Raw genomic sequence first — 20,244 nt, forward strand, 5'->3', positions numbered from 1 at the left:
TTACATTGGTGGTCATTGAGAAGAATGCCTCTTACAATGTTGGTCAGTGGGAAGAATGTCCCTTACATTGTTGGTCAGTGGGAAGAATGTCCCTTACATAGTGGTCATTGAGAAGAATGCCCCTTACATTGGTGGTCATTGAGAAGAATGCCCCTTACATTGGTGATCAGTGGGAAGAATGTCCCTTACATTGGTGGTCAGTGGGAAGAAGGAGGAGGACACACCCAAAGAGCTCTCTGTGAGAACCAGCCCTTTTCAAGCCTGGGCCTTGCCTGCTAGCTTGCCCCAGGAACAATGCCTGATCCTGGGGGAGGCCCTGGGAGGGATCCCCCTGATGACACGGGGCCTAGTGAGGAGGAGGTGGAGGACCTGTCTGTGGGTCCAGGCCCCGGTGAGAATGCGGATGTCTTCAGCCAGAAGGTTATCAATCGTTTTAGGGCGATTGGGAGAGCGGAAGAAAAACTTAAAGTTTTGAAGGCTGAACACAAATCCTTCAAAACCAAAAAAAGTATTTCCAGGCCTGGAGTAAAAATCGCACAGCCATGAAGCCTGAGTTACAGGAATTGGAAGAAAAGGTAAAGGAACAATCTTTATTATTGGAAAGGCTGAAAGACAGAAGTGGAGCATTTAAAGAAAAGTTTGACAATGAGAGGCGTTTTACCAGCCAAGCATCAGCAAGTTCTGTGGATCAGCAGCCTCCGTTAATGGATGACCCGGCTCTATCTGCCTCTGCACCTCTCCCCCCATGCCAGAACTGGGAATCACCAGCGGCAACCAGCCAGGGGGTTGAGAGTGGACATGGATCCCTGACATTCATCCAGCAGATGGAGTCACCCCTGAAAGCAGACAAGTTTGTCTTTTCTGATGATCCATCAGAAATCCCTGAGGATGGGCAGAGGAGATACAAGCCAGCAAAGCCAGTAATGGTGGAGAAATCCCAGTACACCATGCTGCCATCCAACATGTCTGCCCCATCTGCTGTAGTGGATGGTGTCCCAGGTGAGAAGGAGCTCTGCATACAGCTACCTATGGGAGTTACCGCTGTGGAGAAACCGACAGACATGCAAGGAAAATCCCTGACCGTGGAATCCCCGGACCATCAGATGAATGTGGATGGACCTGCATTAAACACCCCAGGCATGGATTTTGCTGGTCTGGCTGAGACCAGTAGTCCCACGGCAAGCAAAATGGCTGCCAGCTCCAAAGAGCCTGCTTCATGTTCACCTGAGCCTCCCAGTCTTCCAGTGCTGATTGACCAGCTGAGTGCTGATGGGGGAGGGGATCAACATGGTTCTGGAAGTGGAATGGAAGTAGCAATGGAAATATCCTGCAATGCTTTACCTGCTGCTGTGTTAAAAAAGAATGCTATTTCCACAGCTGAAAACCCTGTCCTAGTGGAAGAGAAGATGACAGCTGGAGTTTTTACCAGTGCAGCAGCTATGGATTCTGCTGTGAAGACAACAGCAATAATAAATATCCCAGAAAGTATAAAAAATGACATTAATGTTAAAGCAATGAATGTGGTGGGTGGTGGTGAAGGGGTTAGTAATGCTGGGAAAAATAAAAATGACATTTCTCCTCCTGCTCAGCAGAGGAAAGATTCGATTGCACAGATCAATCCCGAATCTGTGCAATCGTTATCTGCTAAGTGTGTGTCAGATAATTTAAAAAAAACTGATGGATTTTCTGCTGGGAGGAATGTTGGAAGCTATGCTTCAGCTTTGGGGAGTCACACCAGGGTGGGTGGTGGGAATTCTGTTATTAGTCAAAATTCAGGGAGGTTTGGTGGGTATAGGAGGAGGAATGTGGTACAGTTGAGGTGGGTGGGGGATGGAACTCCACCAGTAAGGGGGAGGGTGGCTGAGTTGATTTTGGAAATGGGGTTTAAAGTCTGTGATATTTTTGCTTTAATTTGCCCGGTGGGGAGTTATGAATTTGATTTGTCGTTTGTAAAACCTGAAAGTTTGGATCTCTTCTGGGAGAGATTTAGGAGGTGCAAGGGCCTTCAGCAGTGGAGTGGTTTGGTGCCAAAAGTGATTTCAAGACAGCCTCTGATAAAATCAGTGACCATTTTGGTGCGTAACGAATCCATACCAGAGGCTGATTTATTAGTATGGCTACGCCGATATGGCGAGGTCCTCACTCCACTGCGGAAGGTCCTTGATGAGCATGGGATATGGACAGGGGCCTGGACAGTGTCACTAAAATTGGGGGTGCTGGGCGATGTAGTTCAGCACCTTCCCTGCTCAGCCTTTCTGGGTAGGGATAGGCTGACCATTTTCTACCAAGGTCAGCCTAAGGTGTGCAATAAATGTGGTGATAAAGGCCACTTTGCATCGTCCTGCACCCACAAGAAGTGCTCACTGTGCCAGGATTTAGGCCATTTGGCCAGAAAATGCACCCAGATTTGGTGCAATTTGTGCCAGCAGCTGGGTCATCCATATAGCCAGTGCCCAGAGGCACTGCATAACTTGCCAGGATTGGAGACTGAGCTGCAGAGGCTTGATAAAGAAGATGAAGCAGCTGAAGTTAGAGAGGAAATTGTTGCTGCCCCTCCTGTGTCTGTTGTGTCAGATTCTGTTTCCCCTGGTGATGTGGTCCCTGAGTCTGTCCTTCCTGTGTCTGTTGTGTCAGATTTTGTTTCCCCTGGTGATGTGGTCCCTGAGTCTGTCCCTCCTGTGGTTGTTCCTACATCTACTGTGCGTAGATCCTCCAGACTAGCGGAAGCTGCTGGGGGGGCGGGTATAGTGGATCTTCCCCCTCGGCCTACTCCACCTCCAGTCCCTGTCTCTCGACACCGCAAACGCGGCCAAGAGGGTGCAGGGGTGCTGGATGGTGGTGGGGTCGATGGGGTTGAGGGAGGGGTGTCCATGTCCCATGTCTCACCCTCTGTTGTGGAGGATTCGGATGATGAGGGGTGGGAGAGGACAAAGAGGAAGAAAAAGAAGAAGAGGAAGACCAGTAAAGCGGTCATTTCTTCCTTACAGTTAGAGCCAGGAGGGGTTCCTCTTGGCAACACATTTTCGGTTTTATCAGGGGAGGAGTTGGTGTCGGATTTATCTATTTGTTTATCATCTATGGATGAGGGGGAGTCACATAGTGTAAAGAGAGCTGTCTCGGGTGATGAGAGTGTGGTGGAGGTTAAGAAACGACTACCCCAATCATCCTGATGGCAGTGCCCGCTCTGATAAAGGTGGCGACCATTAATGTCGCCAGCGTGAAATCTGCAAGAGCTCGTGATATTGCCTTATTTTTGCTCAGTGAGTTTGATGCTGAGATTTTATTTTTGCAAGAGACCTGGCTCAATACTTTGGCCGATGTCCATGTAGCAAAAAGGGAGTGGAGATGCGGTCCCTCCTTTTGGTCTCTTGCGGCTGAGCCTTGCAGCGGAGTTGCGGTTCTTTTTAAAACTGATATGGTAACGTGCCGGCGGATAATTGAGGTAGAAATGGGGAGATGCATGGTCTTAGATGTCTCTGTTAGGGGGCAGGACCTGCGCCTGATCAATATCTATGGACCGCAGTCAAAATGGGACAGGAAATGCCTCTTCACAAAGATCAAGCCCTTCCTTTTTACATCCCAGCAGGTTGTCTTTGGAGGTGACTTTAACACCATAATTAGGCCTGAAGACAGAAGGGTCTCCATAGACAGGCTGGGTTATGATAGCGTTTTTCTTAGAGATATGGTTAGACAAGCAGGCCTGGTAGATGTGCACATTAAGCACTGCCCTGGCAGCACGGGATTCACATTTCAGAGAGGGAATAGTCAGAGTAGGATAGATAGGTTTTTTTTAAAGGAGAACTCTGCTTTCTCGGCTCCTGAGTTGAGGGCGGTGGAGTTCTCTGACCACTGTATGCTGTCTGTGACTCTGAATGCCTCGGACACTCCACCCAGGGGAAGGGGTACCTGGAAACTGAATTCGGCTCTCCTGGAAGATGTAGAGGTAAGACAATCCTTTGAGGATTTTTTTTCAGGCACAGGTTTCTATTCTGGACTTTTGCAGCAGTAAGTCAGAGTGGTGGGAGCTTGTGAAACAAAGGGCGATTGGACTTTTCAAGGCCATAAGTAAGAAGAAGCAGCTTGGTATGTATATTGCCTACCAGCATTTGCGGAGGAAGCTTGATCGTCTTGTCTCGTATGGAGGAGATCCAGGGGAGATCTCGGAGGTAAAGCTTCTTCTTAGGAAGTGTCAATACGACCGGTGTAGCGTGAGAATTACCTACCCCGTGAGAATTACCTACCCCTCGTCACTTCCGGCCAGGAACAGCTGAGCAGCGCAGCAGTGCGCATGCTCAAAGGGCCGGATACCTAAAGGGACGACAGAGGAGCAGACTAGTGCGCATGCGCACTAGTATGGAAATAGCACGGTGTACCGTGGAAAAAACCTACCCACGCGGCGGTTAAATAAAACAGCGGGGTTGCAATACGAATCATCTCCGCTCCTGTGGCTGTCACTTCCCTGCTCTCGGCAAGTAAATATAAAAGCGGCTGGCATCTCCGTGATTTATCTTTTCATACAGCCGCCGCCGCTTTTATATTTACTTGCCGAGAGCAGGGAAGTGAGAGGCACAGGAGCGGAGATGATTCGTATTGCAGCACAGTTGTTTTAATGTAACAGCTGCATTCCATAAAGTGCCGTGAACCGGAAGTGACGAGGGGTAGGTTTTTCTCACGGGTAGGTAATTCTCACGGAACACCGGCATGCCTCCTTGGTTCTGGAGAGAGATTATGGGAAATATCACTCGCCTGATCCTTACCAGAACTGTAAGCAAGGCATAGCAGTTAAGACGGTTATAGGTCTGAGGGATAGTACGGGTTCCCTGGTGAAGTCCAGATCAGGGATCCTGGAGATCTTCAGGTCATATTACGCAGACCTTCTGGGAAGAAAGGACCTTAGTCGGGACAGGATGGAAAGCTTTCTGGATTCTACTCCAGGACTGGGAAATGATACATTGCCTTTGATGGATTTGACAGAACCAATTTCAGCGGATGAGGTAGTTCGTGCTATAGAGAAGCTGGCTACCAAAAAGTCGCCTGGGCCAGATGGGTTGACAGCTGAATTTTACAAGTGTTTTAAGTCCATTCTGGCTCCCTTTTTAGCGGAGGTTTATAACAGCTGTTTAGAAGAGGGTTCTCTCCCTCCCTCCATGAGGCAATCCGCTGTGATTCTTCTGTCAAAAGGTAAAGACCCCTCAATAATTGAGAACTGGCGCCCCATCAGTCTTCTCAATGTTGATAGAAAGATCTTGGCGAAGATTCTTTTTTGGCGCTTGGCGTCAGTAGCAGGCGATTTGTTGTCCAATCATCAGCACTGCTCGGTCCAGGGCAGAAGTACCTTTTCAGCAATTTTAGCTGTCCGGGAGGCTTTGGAGCGATGCAGGGCTGCTGAATGGAGAAAGTACTTGCTGGCATTGGATCAGGCGAAGGCTTTTGATCGAGTCAATCATGAGTACCTGTATTTGCTACTTGGTAGATACGGCCTGCAGGGGAGGTTTATTGATTGGCTGAAAACATTATATAAAGGGGCTGAGAGCTTCCCACTTGTTAATGGTTGGGTTGGACGGCCTTTTGAGGTTGGCTCTGGTGTGCGCCAGGGGTGTCCTTTGAGCCCCCTGCTATATGTATTCGCAATCGACCCCTTCATAAGAAGGTTAGAGAGTGGATCGTTGTGTGGGGTGCCTTTGGGCATTGCTGGTGTGCCACCTTTGAAGGTCGTGGCCTATGCCGATGATGTGTCTGTTATTATCTCTGGGATGGAGGAGGCGCAGGAGGTGGTCTCTGTGATAGAGCAGTACACTGAGGCTTCTGGCTCTAAAATCAATCATGAAAAGAGTGAAGTTTTCTGGATGGGTGAGGAGGGTGAAAGCTTTGAACTTCCGGATGCCTTCCCAGAGCCCCAGCAGGAAATTAAAGTGTTGGGCATCAAATTTGGTCCTGGTGACTATGGTCATCGAAATTGGGAAAGCAGGTTGTTGAATGCCAATGCCAAGGTGGCAAGCTGGAAGAAATGGAAACTTTCCTTGAGGGAAAGGGTTGACTTGATTAAAACTTACCTGATCCCAATCTTTTTATATGTCAGCTTTGTCTGTATCTTGCCAGAATCTCTCTATGCAAGGGTGTACAGCTGCTTTTTCCAACTGTTATGGGGAAATAGGCTGAACCTGATCAAACGCAATGTAACTTACCTGTCCAGGCGGAAGGGTGGTCTAGGAATGGTCAACCCTATAGTTTTCTTTTCTCTGCTTTTTTTAAAGTATAATCTTGGTAATATGTTAGCAGAGACCCCGCCGGGATGGGTGGGTATTTTTCAATCTTGGTTTAGGCCTTTTCTGCGATGCTGGGAAGATGGCGGGCCAGTGAAAAGTCTGAGAGTCCGACATGGCAAGCTTCCGGCTTATGTTGCCCCGTGTCTGAAAATACTTAGGCAGTGGCAGGTGACAGTGGGGGATATCAAGTCCCTCCCCAGAAAGCTTCTGGAGAAGAGGATTTTGGGCTCTGCTTTCAGTGTGTCGCTGACCTTAAGGGATTGCCCAGGCCCCGTAATGAGGGAGGGGTTGCGTTTAATTAACTTAGGAAGAATCCCTTTGAAGTTTAGGGATCAAGCCTGGCTCGCTTTCCATGGAAGGCTCTATGTGAGAGGGAACCTGAAGCATCGCCCTGTGGATGATCGGGTTTGTCCTAGAGCGGAGTGTGTTGGTAAAGTGGAGTCTATGGACCACTTTTTGCTCCAGTGTCCCTTTAACATAGAGGTGTATAAAAGGGTGGGGAGGGCTCTAGGCATCCCCTTTCTCTATCGCATGAGTTATGCGGAGTGGGTGTACGGGGCATTCCCAACTCGCTGGGATTTTGATTTGGATACACTTTTTCTAGTTAGTATAGTTGTCCGTTACTTCACGTGGAATGCACGGTGCCAGATTACCCTGCGGAAGAAAGTCCTCCCTGTCGAGGTGGTGGTGTACGATATTCTTGGTGAGGTTGGGAAGATTCGGGGTCTTGAGAAGGGCAGGGAGCCTCGATCGGTCTGGATAAGGGCGTGGAGGAATATCAGACCTGCTTTTGGTGAACTGTCCATCTCTGGGTGAAAAGCTTTTTTCCTATGCTATTTCTTTCAAGCCCTTAGCTTTTGTTGGTTAATATCTTCATTTTTGAAGAAGGGCTGCATGCATAATGGGGGTGGTTTTGTTTCTTGACCTCGCAGGTTTGATGTCTGGTGTGGTGGTGTGAGTCTTATTAAGATTATTTTTCCCGGTAATGATGTGTTTCATGATGTGAGTTTTGTTTTTGCTGTAAAGGCAGTCTTTATTTGAGAGCAGAATTTGCTATGTATTTTTTTTTCCCCTTTTCATGTAAATATGTATATATTTATTTATGTATATTGATTTTATGCTTATTGATTGCAAGACTTTTAATAAACAAAATTGGGAAGAATGTTCCTTACATTGGTGATCAGTGGGAAAAATGTCCCTTACATTGGTGATCAGTGGGAAGAATGCTCCTTACATTGGTGGTCAGTGGGAAGAATGCTCCTTCCAATGGTGATCAGTTGGAAGAATGATCCTTACATTGGTTGTCAGTGGGAAGAATGTTCCTTACATTGGTGGTCAGTGGGAAGAATGTTCCTTACATTGGTGGTCAGTGGGAAGAATGCTCCTTACATTGGTAGTCAGTAGGAAGAATGCTCCTTACATCGGTGGTCAGTGGGAAGAATGCCCCTTACATTGGTGGTCAGTGGGAAGAATGCTCCTTACATTGGTGGTCAGTGGGAAGAATGTCCCTTACATTGGTGGCCAGTGGGAAGAATGTCCCTTACATTGCTGGTCATTGAGAAGAATGCCTCTTACCTTGGTGGTCATTGAGAAGAATGTCCCTTAAATTGGTGGTCAGTGAGACGAATGCTCCTTCCATTGGTGGTCAGTGGGAAGAATGCTCCTTACATTGGTGGTCATTGAGAAGAATGTTCCTTACATTGGTGATCAGTGGTGGTCAGTGGGAAGAATGCTCCTTACATTGGAGATCAGTGGGAAGAATGCTCATTACATTGGTAGTCATAGTCAGTGGGAAGAATGACCCTTACATTGGTGGTCAGTGGGAAGAATGACCCTTACATTGGTGGTCAGTGGGAAGAATGACCCTTACATTGGTGGTCAGTGGGAAGAATGCTCCTTACATTGGTAGTCATAGTCAGTGGAAATAATGCTCCTTAAGTTGGTGGTCAGTGGGCCCAACTGACCCTTACATTGGTAGTCAGGAGGAAGAATGCCCCATATAGTGATAGTCAGAATTTGCCCCAGAACTAGCAGACACCTATAGATGGGAAATAAGCTATCTTAGGAGGCACTAATCATTCTTCCTCTATCACTCAGACCCTATCATTGGAACTTGGTTTGTTCCTTTTGTTCTGCTCGGCTCCTGTTATCACACTCCAATCGCCTCTCAAATCGCCTCTCAACCAGAATTACAGTGAGTGTTATTTTCTTCTTACTTGATTGTTAAATATGTGAAATATTAATTTCTCTACTGGGATATGAAACTTATATAACTATTATTGGATAAGACTAAGAAGTGGATCATGATAGCTAACTGCCTATGGTTACTGTTATTTATTTGCTATATTTTCATATACATTTTTTTGGTGTAATTTTTCATTAGGACCAACTATGTAGGAAGCAGTAAGAGCACCACTCCAATGGTCAAAAAGTCCAAAATGGTATTTTATTAGATAATCTGTAAACTGCTGGTGGCAGAATTATACTATGCACCTTCAACTACAGTACTATTATATTACGTTTGACTCCAGCCATATTAAGTGTGCAGAGTACCGTATATACTCGAGTATAAGCCGAGGCACCTAATTTTACCACAAAAAACTGGGGAAACTTATTGACTCGAGTATAAGCCTAGGGTGGGAAATGCAGCAGCTAGTGGACCCAACTGGACCACCACGAGACCCAAAACAGGGGCTGCGGGCATGGCGCAGGGGCTACGGACATGGTACAGGAGATGCAGGGCTGTGGGCATGGTACAGAAGATGCAGGGCTGTGGGCATGGCACAGGAGATGGTTCAGGCATGGCACAGGAGATGGTACAGGCATGGCACAGGAGATGGTACAGGCATGGCACGGATAGTACAGGCATGGCACAGATGGTACAGGAGATGCAGTGCTGCGAGCATGGTACAGAAGAATCTCCTGTACCATGCCCGCAGCACTGCATCTCCTGAGGAGATGCAGGGGCTGCGGAGCAGAGGATTCTCACTTACCTTTCCGCCTTACATTTAAAATAGGCGCCGCCCGGCGCCAACTCGTCACCGCGCATGTGCCGTCTCCCCAGGAATAGCTGAACGTGTACGGGCTTTCCGGAGCAGCGGCGCCTCATGCGCACTGACCGGGGAAAAGGTAAGTAAGATTGTGACTCGAGTATGAAAAAACATGTTGAAAAAGTCGGCTTATACTCAAGTATATATGGTATGTAAGCCCTGATGAAGAGGAAAAGCCCAAATCTTCATGACATGATGGCTTTCTTATTCTTCTGATTATCTAATAAAATACAATTTTTGACTCCTTGACCAATGGTGTGACACTTACTGCTTCTTACACAGTTGAACTTTTCCTAAGACCCCTTTTCTTTGGGGTGCTTTTCTATATGTGAGCAGCCTCACCAATACAACCCTCCATAGCACTGAATAATACCAATAGGGAGACTAGCACCTCATTGGTATTTACTAGTGTTGAGCGAACACGGACTGTATTATTCGTGTTCGTACCGAATAATTGGATTTTTTGTACCCGAACACGGACACGGACACTTTACTGTATGTTCGGGTAAAAATCCGTGTTCGGTCGTTTTATTTCCGGGTTTTGCATGCTTTGGCGCTCTTTTCATGGCGGGCTTTCAACAGCCAATCAACAATCGTTTAACTGGTGTGCCTTAAGCCATCCCAGCCATGCCTGCAAATGTCTCAGTAGCTGTGATTGGCCGTCTGAAGCATGTGACCAAGTCTTTATAAGTTCGAGGCAGCCGCAGCGGCGTCATTATGCTGCTTAGATTCAGGGACAGAGCACACATCAATGTGCTGGCTGCTGATTAGGGAAAGATAGGCAGGAAAAAACCATTTGTGTCCGGATAGAATTGAGGGACAGGTCGGAGTGTTTAGGCAGGGCGAGTTGTAGGCATTTTAGGGATAGAGTCTGCTGAATTATAGGGTCAGTGTCTTCTACAAACTACAATCGATATTGCTGTGTGGGGGGTGGGGTGAATCTGCACTCAATCCTGATCTACGATCTCTTCTCAATCCTGTTAGGGACAGAGTCTGCTGAATTTTAGGGAAACTGTGTTCTACAAACTACAATCGATATTGCTGTGTGGTGTGGGATTGGAGATAGGCAGGTGTCAGTGATCCACATCCATTTTTCTGTGTGTGAGCTGCAGTGAACACAATCTTTTTGGGCTGCAGTGAACACAATCTTTTTGGGCTGCAGTGAACACAATCTTTTTGGGGTGCAGTGAACAAAATCTTTTTGGGGTGCAGTGAACACAATCCTTTTTGGTGTGCAGTGAACACAATCTTTGTGGGGTGCAGTGAACAAAATCCTTTGTGGGGTGCAGTGAACACAATCTTTTTGGGGTGCAGTGAACAAAATCCTTTTTGGGGTGCAGTGAACAACATCCTTTTTGGGGTGCAGTGAACACAATCTTTTTGGGGTGCAGTGAACAAAATCCTTTGTGGGGTGCAGTGAACACAATCTTTTTGGGGTGGAGTGAACAACATCCTTTTTGGGGTGCAGTGAACAAAATCCTTTTTGGGGTGCAGTGAACAAAATCATTTTTGGGGTGCAGTGAACACAATCTTTGTGGGGTGCAGTGAACACAATCTTTTTGGGGTGGAGTGAACAACATCCTTTTTGGGGTGCAGTGAACAACATCCTTTTTGGGGTGCAGTGAACACAATCTTTTTGGGGTGCAGTGAACACAATCTTTGTGGGGTACAGTGAACAGAATCTTTGTGGGGTGCAGTGAACACAATCTTTGGGGGGTACAGTGAACACAATCTTTGTGAGGTGCAGTGAACACAATCTTTGTGGGGTGCAGTGAACACAATCATTGTGGGGTGCAGTGAACTCAATCTTTGTGGGGTACAGTGAACACAATCTCATACTTCTGAAGGTTTGAGGGTGCTGCCTGTTCCATACTCCCCCTACTCCTCATCTAGCCTTTTAGGGGTACAAACAATAGTAATTGGGGCCTAGTGTGGTTGTGTACGTGTGATATACATACACTTTTTTGGGATCATATTTTCTATTCCGCTATTTAATCAAAAACCTTTGGGGATCAGTTAAATTGGGGGATAGTCTGTGTTGGTACGTGTGAGAGAGATCCACCTTTCCAAGTTGTTGGGGTTCATCTCATACTTCTGAAGGTTTGAGGGTGCTGCCTGTTCCATACTCCCCCCTACTCCTAGCCTTTTAGGGGTACAAACAATAGTAATTGGGGCCTAGTGTGGTTGTGTACGTGTGATATACATACACTTTTTTGGGATCATATTTTCTATTCCGCTATTTAATCAAAAACCTTTGGGGATCAGTTAAATTGGGGGATAGTCTGTGTTGGTACGTGTGAGAGAGATCCACCTTTCCAAGTTGTTGGGGTTCATCTCATACTTCTGAAGGTTTGAGGGTGCTGCCTGTTCCATACTCCCCCTACTCCTAGCCTTTTAGGGGTACAAACAATAGTAATTGGGGCCTAGTGTGGTTGTGTACGTGTGATATACATACACTTTTTTGGGATCATATTTTCTATTCCGCTATTTAATCAAAAACCTTTGGGGATCAGTTAAATTGGGGGATAGTCTGTGTTGGTACGTGTGAGAGAGATCCACCTTTCCAAGTTGTTGGGGTTCATCTCATACTTCTGAAGGTTTGAGGGTGCTGCCTGTTCCATACTCCCCCTACTCCTAGCCTTTTAGGGGTACAAACAATAGTAATTGGGGCCTAGTGTGGTTGTGTACGTGTGATATACATACACTTTTTTGGGATCATATTTTCTATTCCGCTATTTAATCAAAAACCTTTGGGGATCAGTTAAATTGGGGGATAGTCTGTGTTGGTACGTGTGAGAGAGATCCACCTTTCCAAGTTGTTGGGGTTCATCTCATACTTCTGAAGGTTTGAGGGTGCTGCCTGTTCCATACTCCCCCTACTCCTAGCCTTTTAGGGGTACAAACAATAGTAATTGGGGCCTAGTGTGGTTGTGTACGTGTGATATACATACACTTTTTTGGGATCATATTTTCTATTCCGCTATTTAATCAAAAACCTTTGGGGATCAGTTAAATTGGGGGATAGTCTGTGTTGGTACGTGTGAGAGAGATCCACCTTTCCAAGTTGTTGGGGTTCATCTCATACTTCTGAAGGTTTGAGGGTGCTGCCTGTTCCATACTCCCCCTACTCCTAGCCTTTTAGGGGTACAAACAATAGTAATTGGGGCCTAGTGTGGTTGTGTACGTGTGATATACATACACTTTTTTTGGATCATATTTTCTATTCCGCTATTTAATCAAAAACCTTTGGGGATCAGTTAAATTGGGGGATAGTCTGTGTTGGTACGTGTGAGAGAGATCCACCTTTCCAAGTTGTTGGGGTTCATCTCATACTTCTGAAGGTTTGAGGGTGCTGCCTGTTCCATACTCCCCCTACTCCTCATCTAGCCTTTTAGGGGTACAAACAATAGTAATTGGGGCCCAGTGTGGTTGTGTACGTGTGATATACATACACTTTTTTGGGATCATATTTTCTATTCCGCTATTTAATCAAAAACCTTTGGGGATCAGTTAAATTGGGGGATAGTCTGTGTCGGTACGTGTGAGAGAGATCCACCTTTCCAAGTTGTTGGGGTTCATCTCATACTTCTGAAGGTTTGAGGGTGCTGCCTGTTCCATACCCCCCCTACTCCTCATCTAGCCTTTTAGGGGTACAAACAATAGTAATTGGGGCCTAGTGTGGTTGTGTACGTGCGAGATACATACACTTTTTTTGATCATATTTCCTATTCCGCTATTCAATAAAAACCTTTGAGGATCAATTGAATTGCGGGATAGTCTGTGTCGGTACGTGTGAGAGAGATCCACCTTTCCAAGTTGTTGGGGTTCATCTCATACTTCTGAAGGTTTGAGGGTGCTGCCTGTTCCATACTCCCCCTACTCCTCATCTAGCCTTTTAGGGGTACAAACAATAGTAATTGGGGCCCAGTGTGGTTGTGTACGTGTGATATACATACACTTTTTTTGGATCATATTTTCTATTCCGCTATTTAATTTAACTGGGCCTCCATGCGAGACCTGTGTGCCTTGTTGCGCTGTTTTGAGTACTCCACCAACATGGCCAGTGGCAATGACGCCGTTCTCAGCTTAACTATCCCACTTCTATGCCTCCTTGAAAAAACAATTCGGGCGATGATGGAAGAGGATGTGGCACAGGATGAGGAGGAGGAGGAGGATGAAGAGGTAACATTTCCAAGGCTTTCAGGGCAGTCATTCGCAAGGGGCTCCGAGGGTGGGTTCCTGCACACGCAAACGCCAGGGACGCAATTGTCCAGCAGGGGCACAGTTCTGGAGGATGAGGAGGATGAGGAGGAGGAGGAGCTGGAGGAAGAGATGGAACCATGTTCACAGCAGGGTGGCACCCAGGCCAGCTCATGGCCATCACTGGTGCGTGGCTGGGGGGATACAGAGGACACGGACGATACACCTCCCACAGAGGACAGCCTTTCGTTGCCTCTGGGCAGCCTGGCACACATGAGCGATTACATGCTGCAGTGTCTCCACAACGACCGCCGAGTTGCCCACATTCTAACTTGTGCTGATTACTGGGTGGCCACGCTGCTGGATCCCCGTTACAAGGACAACGTACCGTCCTTAATTCACTCACTGGAGCGCGATCGCAAGATGCGCGAGTACAAGCGCACGCTGGTAGACGCCATGCTGCTGGCATTCCCATCTGACAGCGGGGCCACAGTGGAAGCACAAGGCAGAGGAGGAGGAGGAGGAGGTCGCCAACGCAACCAGGGCACCGCCAGCACCTCAGAAGGCAGGGTTAGCATGGCCGAAATGTGGAAAAGCTTTGTCAGCACGCCACAACAAACAGCAGCACCAGCAGCTCAGATGGAACGTCTTAGCAGGAGGCAGCATTTTACCAACATGGTGGAGCAGTATGTGTGCACACGCCTACATGTAGTGAATGACGGGTCTGCCCCCTTCAACTTCTGGGTCTCCAAATTGGGCACATGGCTTGAGCTTGCCCTTTACGCCTTGGAGGTGCTGGCGTGCCCTGCAGCCAGTGTATTATCTGAACGGGTATTTAGCACGGCTGGGGGCGTTATAACAGACAAGCGCAGCCGCCTGTCCAGAGACAATGTGGACAAGCTCACGTTCATTAAAATGAACCAGGCATGGATCCCACGGGACTTTTCCGTACCTTATGCAGAATAGCAATGGATACCGACCTTACCCACCCATTGTTCCATTTTTGCTCTTTCTCACTCTTTTGGGGTGTACCCTCATTTAAAATTTTTGAAAAGAAGCAGTGTTGGCTACCTCGTCCTCCTCCTCAGGGCCAGATTAATGTAGGGGCTATTGGAGCTGCAGCTCCAGGCCCCTACCTTTTATATAGGCCCCGGGTTGGCCATATTCACTGTTACCGCTCTTCTGTCACTTGTAAACACAGAAGTCTGGCTTCTATGCTCGCTTCCCCAGGCAGCACCCTCAGAACCTCCCCACACAGCGTGAAGGCCGGACAAGGAGGGACAGTTGGCGATGCATGGATGTGTTTATGGGCTTCAGAGACAGCATCCCATGTTGAATTAGGCATGCATGGCTGCACCCTTCCTCCTCTGGGTGCATGGCAAGGCACGGCCCTTAAGGCCCTTCAAAATCCTCAGCACCAAGCCCATGATGCTGTTAATCCGGCCCTGGTCCTCCTCCACCGCCGCTTCCACCTACACCGCCCATAGGTGTGCGCAGCCTATTGCATTAAGGTGTGCACCCCAAAGTTGAAATACACATGCATGTGTTTGCCAGCAGGGAGAGTAATGTATCGGGGCCATGTACCTGTAGGCAAGGAGAAATAGAGCAGAGCAGGTCCCAGGGAGATCTTTCCCATCTCCTCACTGGCAATGCTATGTGCCCTAGGTGATTAGGGTGTGCCCAGGCACACCCAGCACACCCTGTGCGCACGCCTATGTCACCGCCACATCCACCACCACCTCAACCTCCCTCCTACTCCATATGGGCCTCGTCCTTCAGAGATGAAGAAGAACATTGTTTTATTTTTCTGTTTTTTTTTTGTTGTTTTAAGTTATTTCCCTATCCACATTTGTTTGCAGAGCACTTGCCATGCTCTTAATTACGTTTTGCTGCCATTTGCAGCACTCTAGCCCTTTCCTTTGGTGTTTTAGAGCCATTTTAGTGCCTTAAAGTTCGGGTCCCCATTGACTTCAATGGGGTTCGGTGTCCGGGAAAAGTTCGGTAAAAGTCCGGGACACGGACCCGGACTTTTTTTTAAAGTTCGGCCGAACCCGTCGAACACGGACATCTAGGTGTTCGCTCAACCCTAGTATTTACTTCTTTTATAGAAAGGGGTCTGGGTTACACATTTCTTTAAATGACTGGCTTTTGATGACCAGGGAAAAGGTTAGGCTCGCTCTGCATTATACAGTAGGTTGTTACTTATTTCTGGTGGTGAACCTTAATCTCATTCTTAAATATGACATAATAACTTTAGGTTGTACACCTTATAGAGAGGGAACCCTTACTCTATACTTTGTCCTTCCAGTTAATAGTTGTCATCAAGACACCACCACTACTACCTGCTACCCTCTTGATTGCAAGGATGTATATGACAGTAAGTTTACCTCGAATGGCGTATATTGGATATTCCCCAATGGACATTATTCATCTCCAGTCCCGGTGTACTGCGACATGACCACTCGAAATGGACCATGGACAGTAAGTGATGGAAGTAGACACAAAGTGGTGTGGAGATATATTGTGCAATTTTACTAACCCCCATAACATTTTCAGTTATAGGTTATAGTTTTCTTTAGCACCATGTGTCCAGCCTGTAGCTGAAATCTCTTATGCCTCGTTTCCACTGAGCAGTACGGTTCGGTACGCAATTTGTCGTTTCCATTGTCAAAAGTTGTGAATGGTACCCTAATTCCGAACCGTACCGTGCCACTTTTTTGGGACCCTTTCTTTGGGGTACCAAGAACATTAGTACCATACCAACAGGGTGGAGCTACACTGTTGAGGTACTGTTGAGCTGAGGTACTGTTGGCGGTGGAAATGCAAGCCTTACCAAGGTGTACTGTTCCGAACCGTACTGAACTGTACCGAACCGAACCATACTGCTCAGTGGAAACGAGGCATTAAAGCGGAGTTCCGGCCTATTTTGCAACTTTAGTGATTCCTGGAGTGCTCGCTATGCTGATCAACAATTGGGCATTTTTCTTTTTTTTTTGGGGGTCCCTTACCTTGTTTTCAGGGTATTTTTGATTGTACTTCCTCCTTCTCCCCCCCCCCCCCATGGCCACGGCCACCGACATCACTTCCTCCTTTGCATTGCATCCTGGGAGCTGTTTGTCATCACTCCCTGGAGGATGGAATCAGGAAGAACTCCCAGAACACTCCCTGGAATCAGGAAGAAGGACACAGCAGATTACACTGCGGCTTCAGATGCCCACATCCAAGATGGCCGCGCCCAGACAGCGTTTTTAAAAGTAAGATTTTGACGAAAATCCAATACTGTACACCTTGTAAGTATGAGAATAGCGTTTCTGTAAAGGGCGATGGATTAGTATTGTAGGGGTATTTTTGGTTAAAAAAGGTATTTGAGGCCGGAACTCCACTTTAAACTCTCACCCATTTCCTATCTTTAATATCTAAACCTACTGCTAAGCAAACCCAAGCTGCACTTAAAATAATAGTTATATATATAGGTAAATCTAGTAACAGTTTGGAAATACACTGTCACCTGAAACTTGTTTTTAGCCCTAGAATACATTATAACACCAAGTTACATATTGAAGTTACATAGTTATATAGTTAGCCTGGTTGAAAAAAAGACACCAGTCCATCCAGTTGAGGAGGATGAGGAGGAGGAGGAGCTGGAGGAAGAGATGGAACCATGTTCACAGCAGGGTGGCACCCAGGCCAGCTCATGGCCATCACTGGTGCGTGGCTGGGGGGATACAGAGGACACGGACGATACACCTCCCACAGAGGACAGCCTTTCGTTGCCTCTGGGCAGCCTGGCACACATGAGCGATTACATGCTGCAGTGTCTCCACAACGACCGCCGAGTTGCCCACATTCTAACTTGTGCTGATTACTGGGTGGCCACGCTGCTGGATCCCCGTTACAAGGACAACGTACCGTCCTTAATTCACTCACTGGAGCGCGATCGCAAGATGCGCGAGTACAAGCGCACGCTGGTAGACGCCATGCTGCTGGCATTCCCATCTGACAGCGGGGCCACAGTGGAAGCACAAGGCAGAGGAGGAGGAGGAGGAGGTCGCCAACGCAACCAGGGCACCGCCAGCACCTCAGAAGGCAGGGTTAGCATGGCCGAAATGTGGAAAAGCTTTGTCAGCACGCCACAACAAACAGCAGCACCAGCAGCTCAGATGGAACGTCTTAGCAGGAGGCAGCATTTTACCAACATGGTGGAGCAGTATGTGTGCACACGCCTACATGTAGTGAATGACGGGTCTGCCCCCTTCAACTTCTGGGTCTCCAAATTGGGCACATGGCTTGAGCTTGCCCTTTACGCCTTGGAGGTGCTGGCGTGCCCTGCAGCCAGTGTATTATCTGAACGGGTATTTAGCACGGCTGGGGGCGTTATAACAGACAAGCGCAGCCGCCTGTCCAGAGACAATGTGGACAAGCTCACGTTCATTAAAATGAACCAGGCATGGATCCCACGGGACTTTTCCGTACCTTATGCAGAATAGCAATGGATACCGACCTTACCCACCCATTGTTCCATTTTTGCTCTTTCTCACTCTTTTGGGGTGTACCCTCATTTAAAATTTTTGAAAAGAAGCAGTGTTGGCTACCTCGTCCTCCTCCTCAGGGCCAGATTAATGTAGGGGCTATTGGAGCTGCAGCTCCAGGCCCCTACCTTTTATATAGGCCCCGGGTTGGCCATATTCACTGTTACCGCTCTTCTGTCACTTGTAAACACAGAAGTCTGGCTTCTATGCTCGCTTCCCCAGGCAGCACCCTCAGAACCTCCCCACACAGCGTGAAGGCCGGACAAGGAGGGACAGTTGGCGATGCATGGATGTGTTTATGGGCTTCAGAGACAGCATCCCATGTTGAATTAGGCATGCATGGCTGCACCCTTCCTCCTCTGGGTGCATGGCAAGGCACGGCCCTTAAGGCCCTTCAAAATCCTCAGCACCAAGCCCATGATGCTGTTAATCCGGCCCTGGTCCTCCTCCACCGCCGCTTCCACCTACACCGCCCATAGGTGTGCGCAGCCTATTGCATTAAGGTGTGCACCCCAAAGTTGAAATACACATGCATGTGTTTGCCAGCAGGGAGAGTAATGTATCGGGGCCATGTACCTGTAGGCAAGGAGAAATAGAGCAGAGCAGGTCCCAGGGAGATCTTTCCCATCTCCTCACTGGCAATGCTATGTGCCCTAGGTGATTAGGGTGTGCCCAGGCACACCCAGCACACCCTGTGCGCACGCCTATGTCACCGCCACATCCACCACCACCTCAACCTCCCTCCTACTCCATATGGGCCTCGTCCTTCAGAGATGAAGAAGAACATTGTTTTATTTTTCTGTTTTTTTTTTGTTGTTTTAAGTTATTTCCCTATCCACATTTGTTTGCAGAGCACTTGCCATGCTCTTAATTACGTTTTGCTGCCATTTGCAGCACTCTAGCCCTTTCCTTTGGTGTTTTAGAGCCATTTTAGTGCCTTAAAGTTCGGGTCCCCATTGACTTCAATGGGGTTCGGTGTCCGGGAAAAGTTCGGTAAAAGTCCGGGACACGGACCCGGACTTTTTTTTAAAGTTCGGCCGAACCCGTCGAACACGGACATCTAGGTGTTCGCTCAACCCTAGTATTTACTTCTTTTATAGAAAGGGGTCTGGGTTACACATTTCTTTAAATGACTGGCTTTTGATGACCAGGGAAAAGGTTAGGCTCGCTCTGCATTATACAGTAGGTTGTTACTTATTTCTGGTGGTGAACCTTAATCTCATTCTTAAATATGACATAATAACTTTAGGTTGTACACCTTATAGAGAGGGAACCCTTACTCTATACTTTGTCCTTCCAGTTAATAGTTGTCATCAAGACACCACCACTACTACCTGCTACCCTCTTGATTGCAAGGATGTATATGACAGTAAGTTTACCTCGAATGGCGTATATTGGATATTCCCCAATGGACATTATTCATCTCCAGTCCCGGTGTACTGCGACATGACCACTCGAAATGGACCATGGACAGTAAGTGATGGAAGTAGACACAAAGTGGTGTGGAGATATATTGTGCAATTTTACTAACCCCCATAACATTTTCAGTTATAGGTTATAGTTTTCTTTAGCACCATGTGTCCAGCCTGTAGCTGAAATCTCTTATGCCTCGTTTCCACTGAGCAGTACGGTTCGGTACGCAATTTGTCGTTTCCATTGTCAAAAGTTGTGAATGGTACCCTAATTCCGAACCGTACCGTGCCACTTTTTTGGGACCCTTTCTTTGGGGTACCAAGAACATTAGTACCATACCAACAGGGTGGAGCTACACTGTTGAGGTACTGTTGAGCTGAGGTACTGTTGGCGGTGGAAATGCAAGCCTTACCAAGGTGTACTGTTCCGAACCGTACTGAACTGTACCGAACCGAACCATACTGCTCAGTGGAAACGAGGCATTAAAGCGGAGTTCCGGCCTATTTTGCAACTTTAGTGATTCCTGGAGTGCTCGCTATGCTGATCAACAATTGGGCATTTTTCTTTTTTTTTTGGGGGTCCCTTACCTTGTTTTCAGGGTATTTTTGATTGTACTTCCTCCTTCTCCCCCCCCCCCCCATGGCCACGGCCACCGACATCACTTCCTCCTTTGCATTGCATCCTGGGAGCTGTTTGTCATCACTCCCTGGAGGATGGAATCAGGAAGAACTCCCAGAACACTCCCTGGAATCAGGAAGAAGGACACAGCAGATTACACTGCGGCTT

General features: G+C 47.5%; 1 protein-coding gene across 1 annotated transcript in view; it reads left to right on the top strand.

The window, feature by feature from the left end:
* Positions 1 to 19,403: 19,403 nt before the first annotated feature.
* LOC309557328 (microfibril-associated glycoprotein 4-like) overlaps positions 19,404 to 20,244 on the top strand; it is a 31,387-nt gene continuing 30,546 nt past the window's right edge. Inside the window, exon 1 of the mRNA XM_082259995.1 lies at positions 19,404 to 19,518. Within this exon, the coding sequence (XP_082116121.1) occupies positions 19,492 to 19,518 (27 nt within the window). The 5' untranslated portion in view covers positions 19,404 to 19,491. The remainder of the gene's footprint in view (positions 19,519 to 20,244) is intronic.

Source organism: Pelophylax lessonae (assembly GCF_965119305.1).
Source record: "Pelophylax lessonae genome assembly, chromosome: 6".
In the NCBI taxonomy this organism is placed as follows: domain Eukaryota; kingdom Metazoa; phylum Chordata; class Amphibia; order Anura; family Ranidae; genus Pelophylax; species Pelophylax lessonae.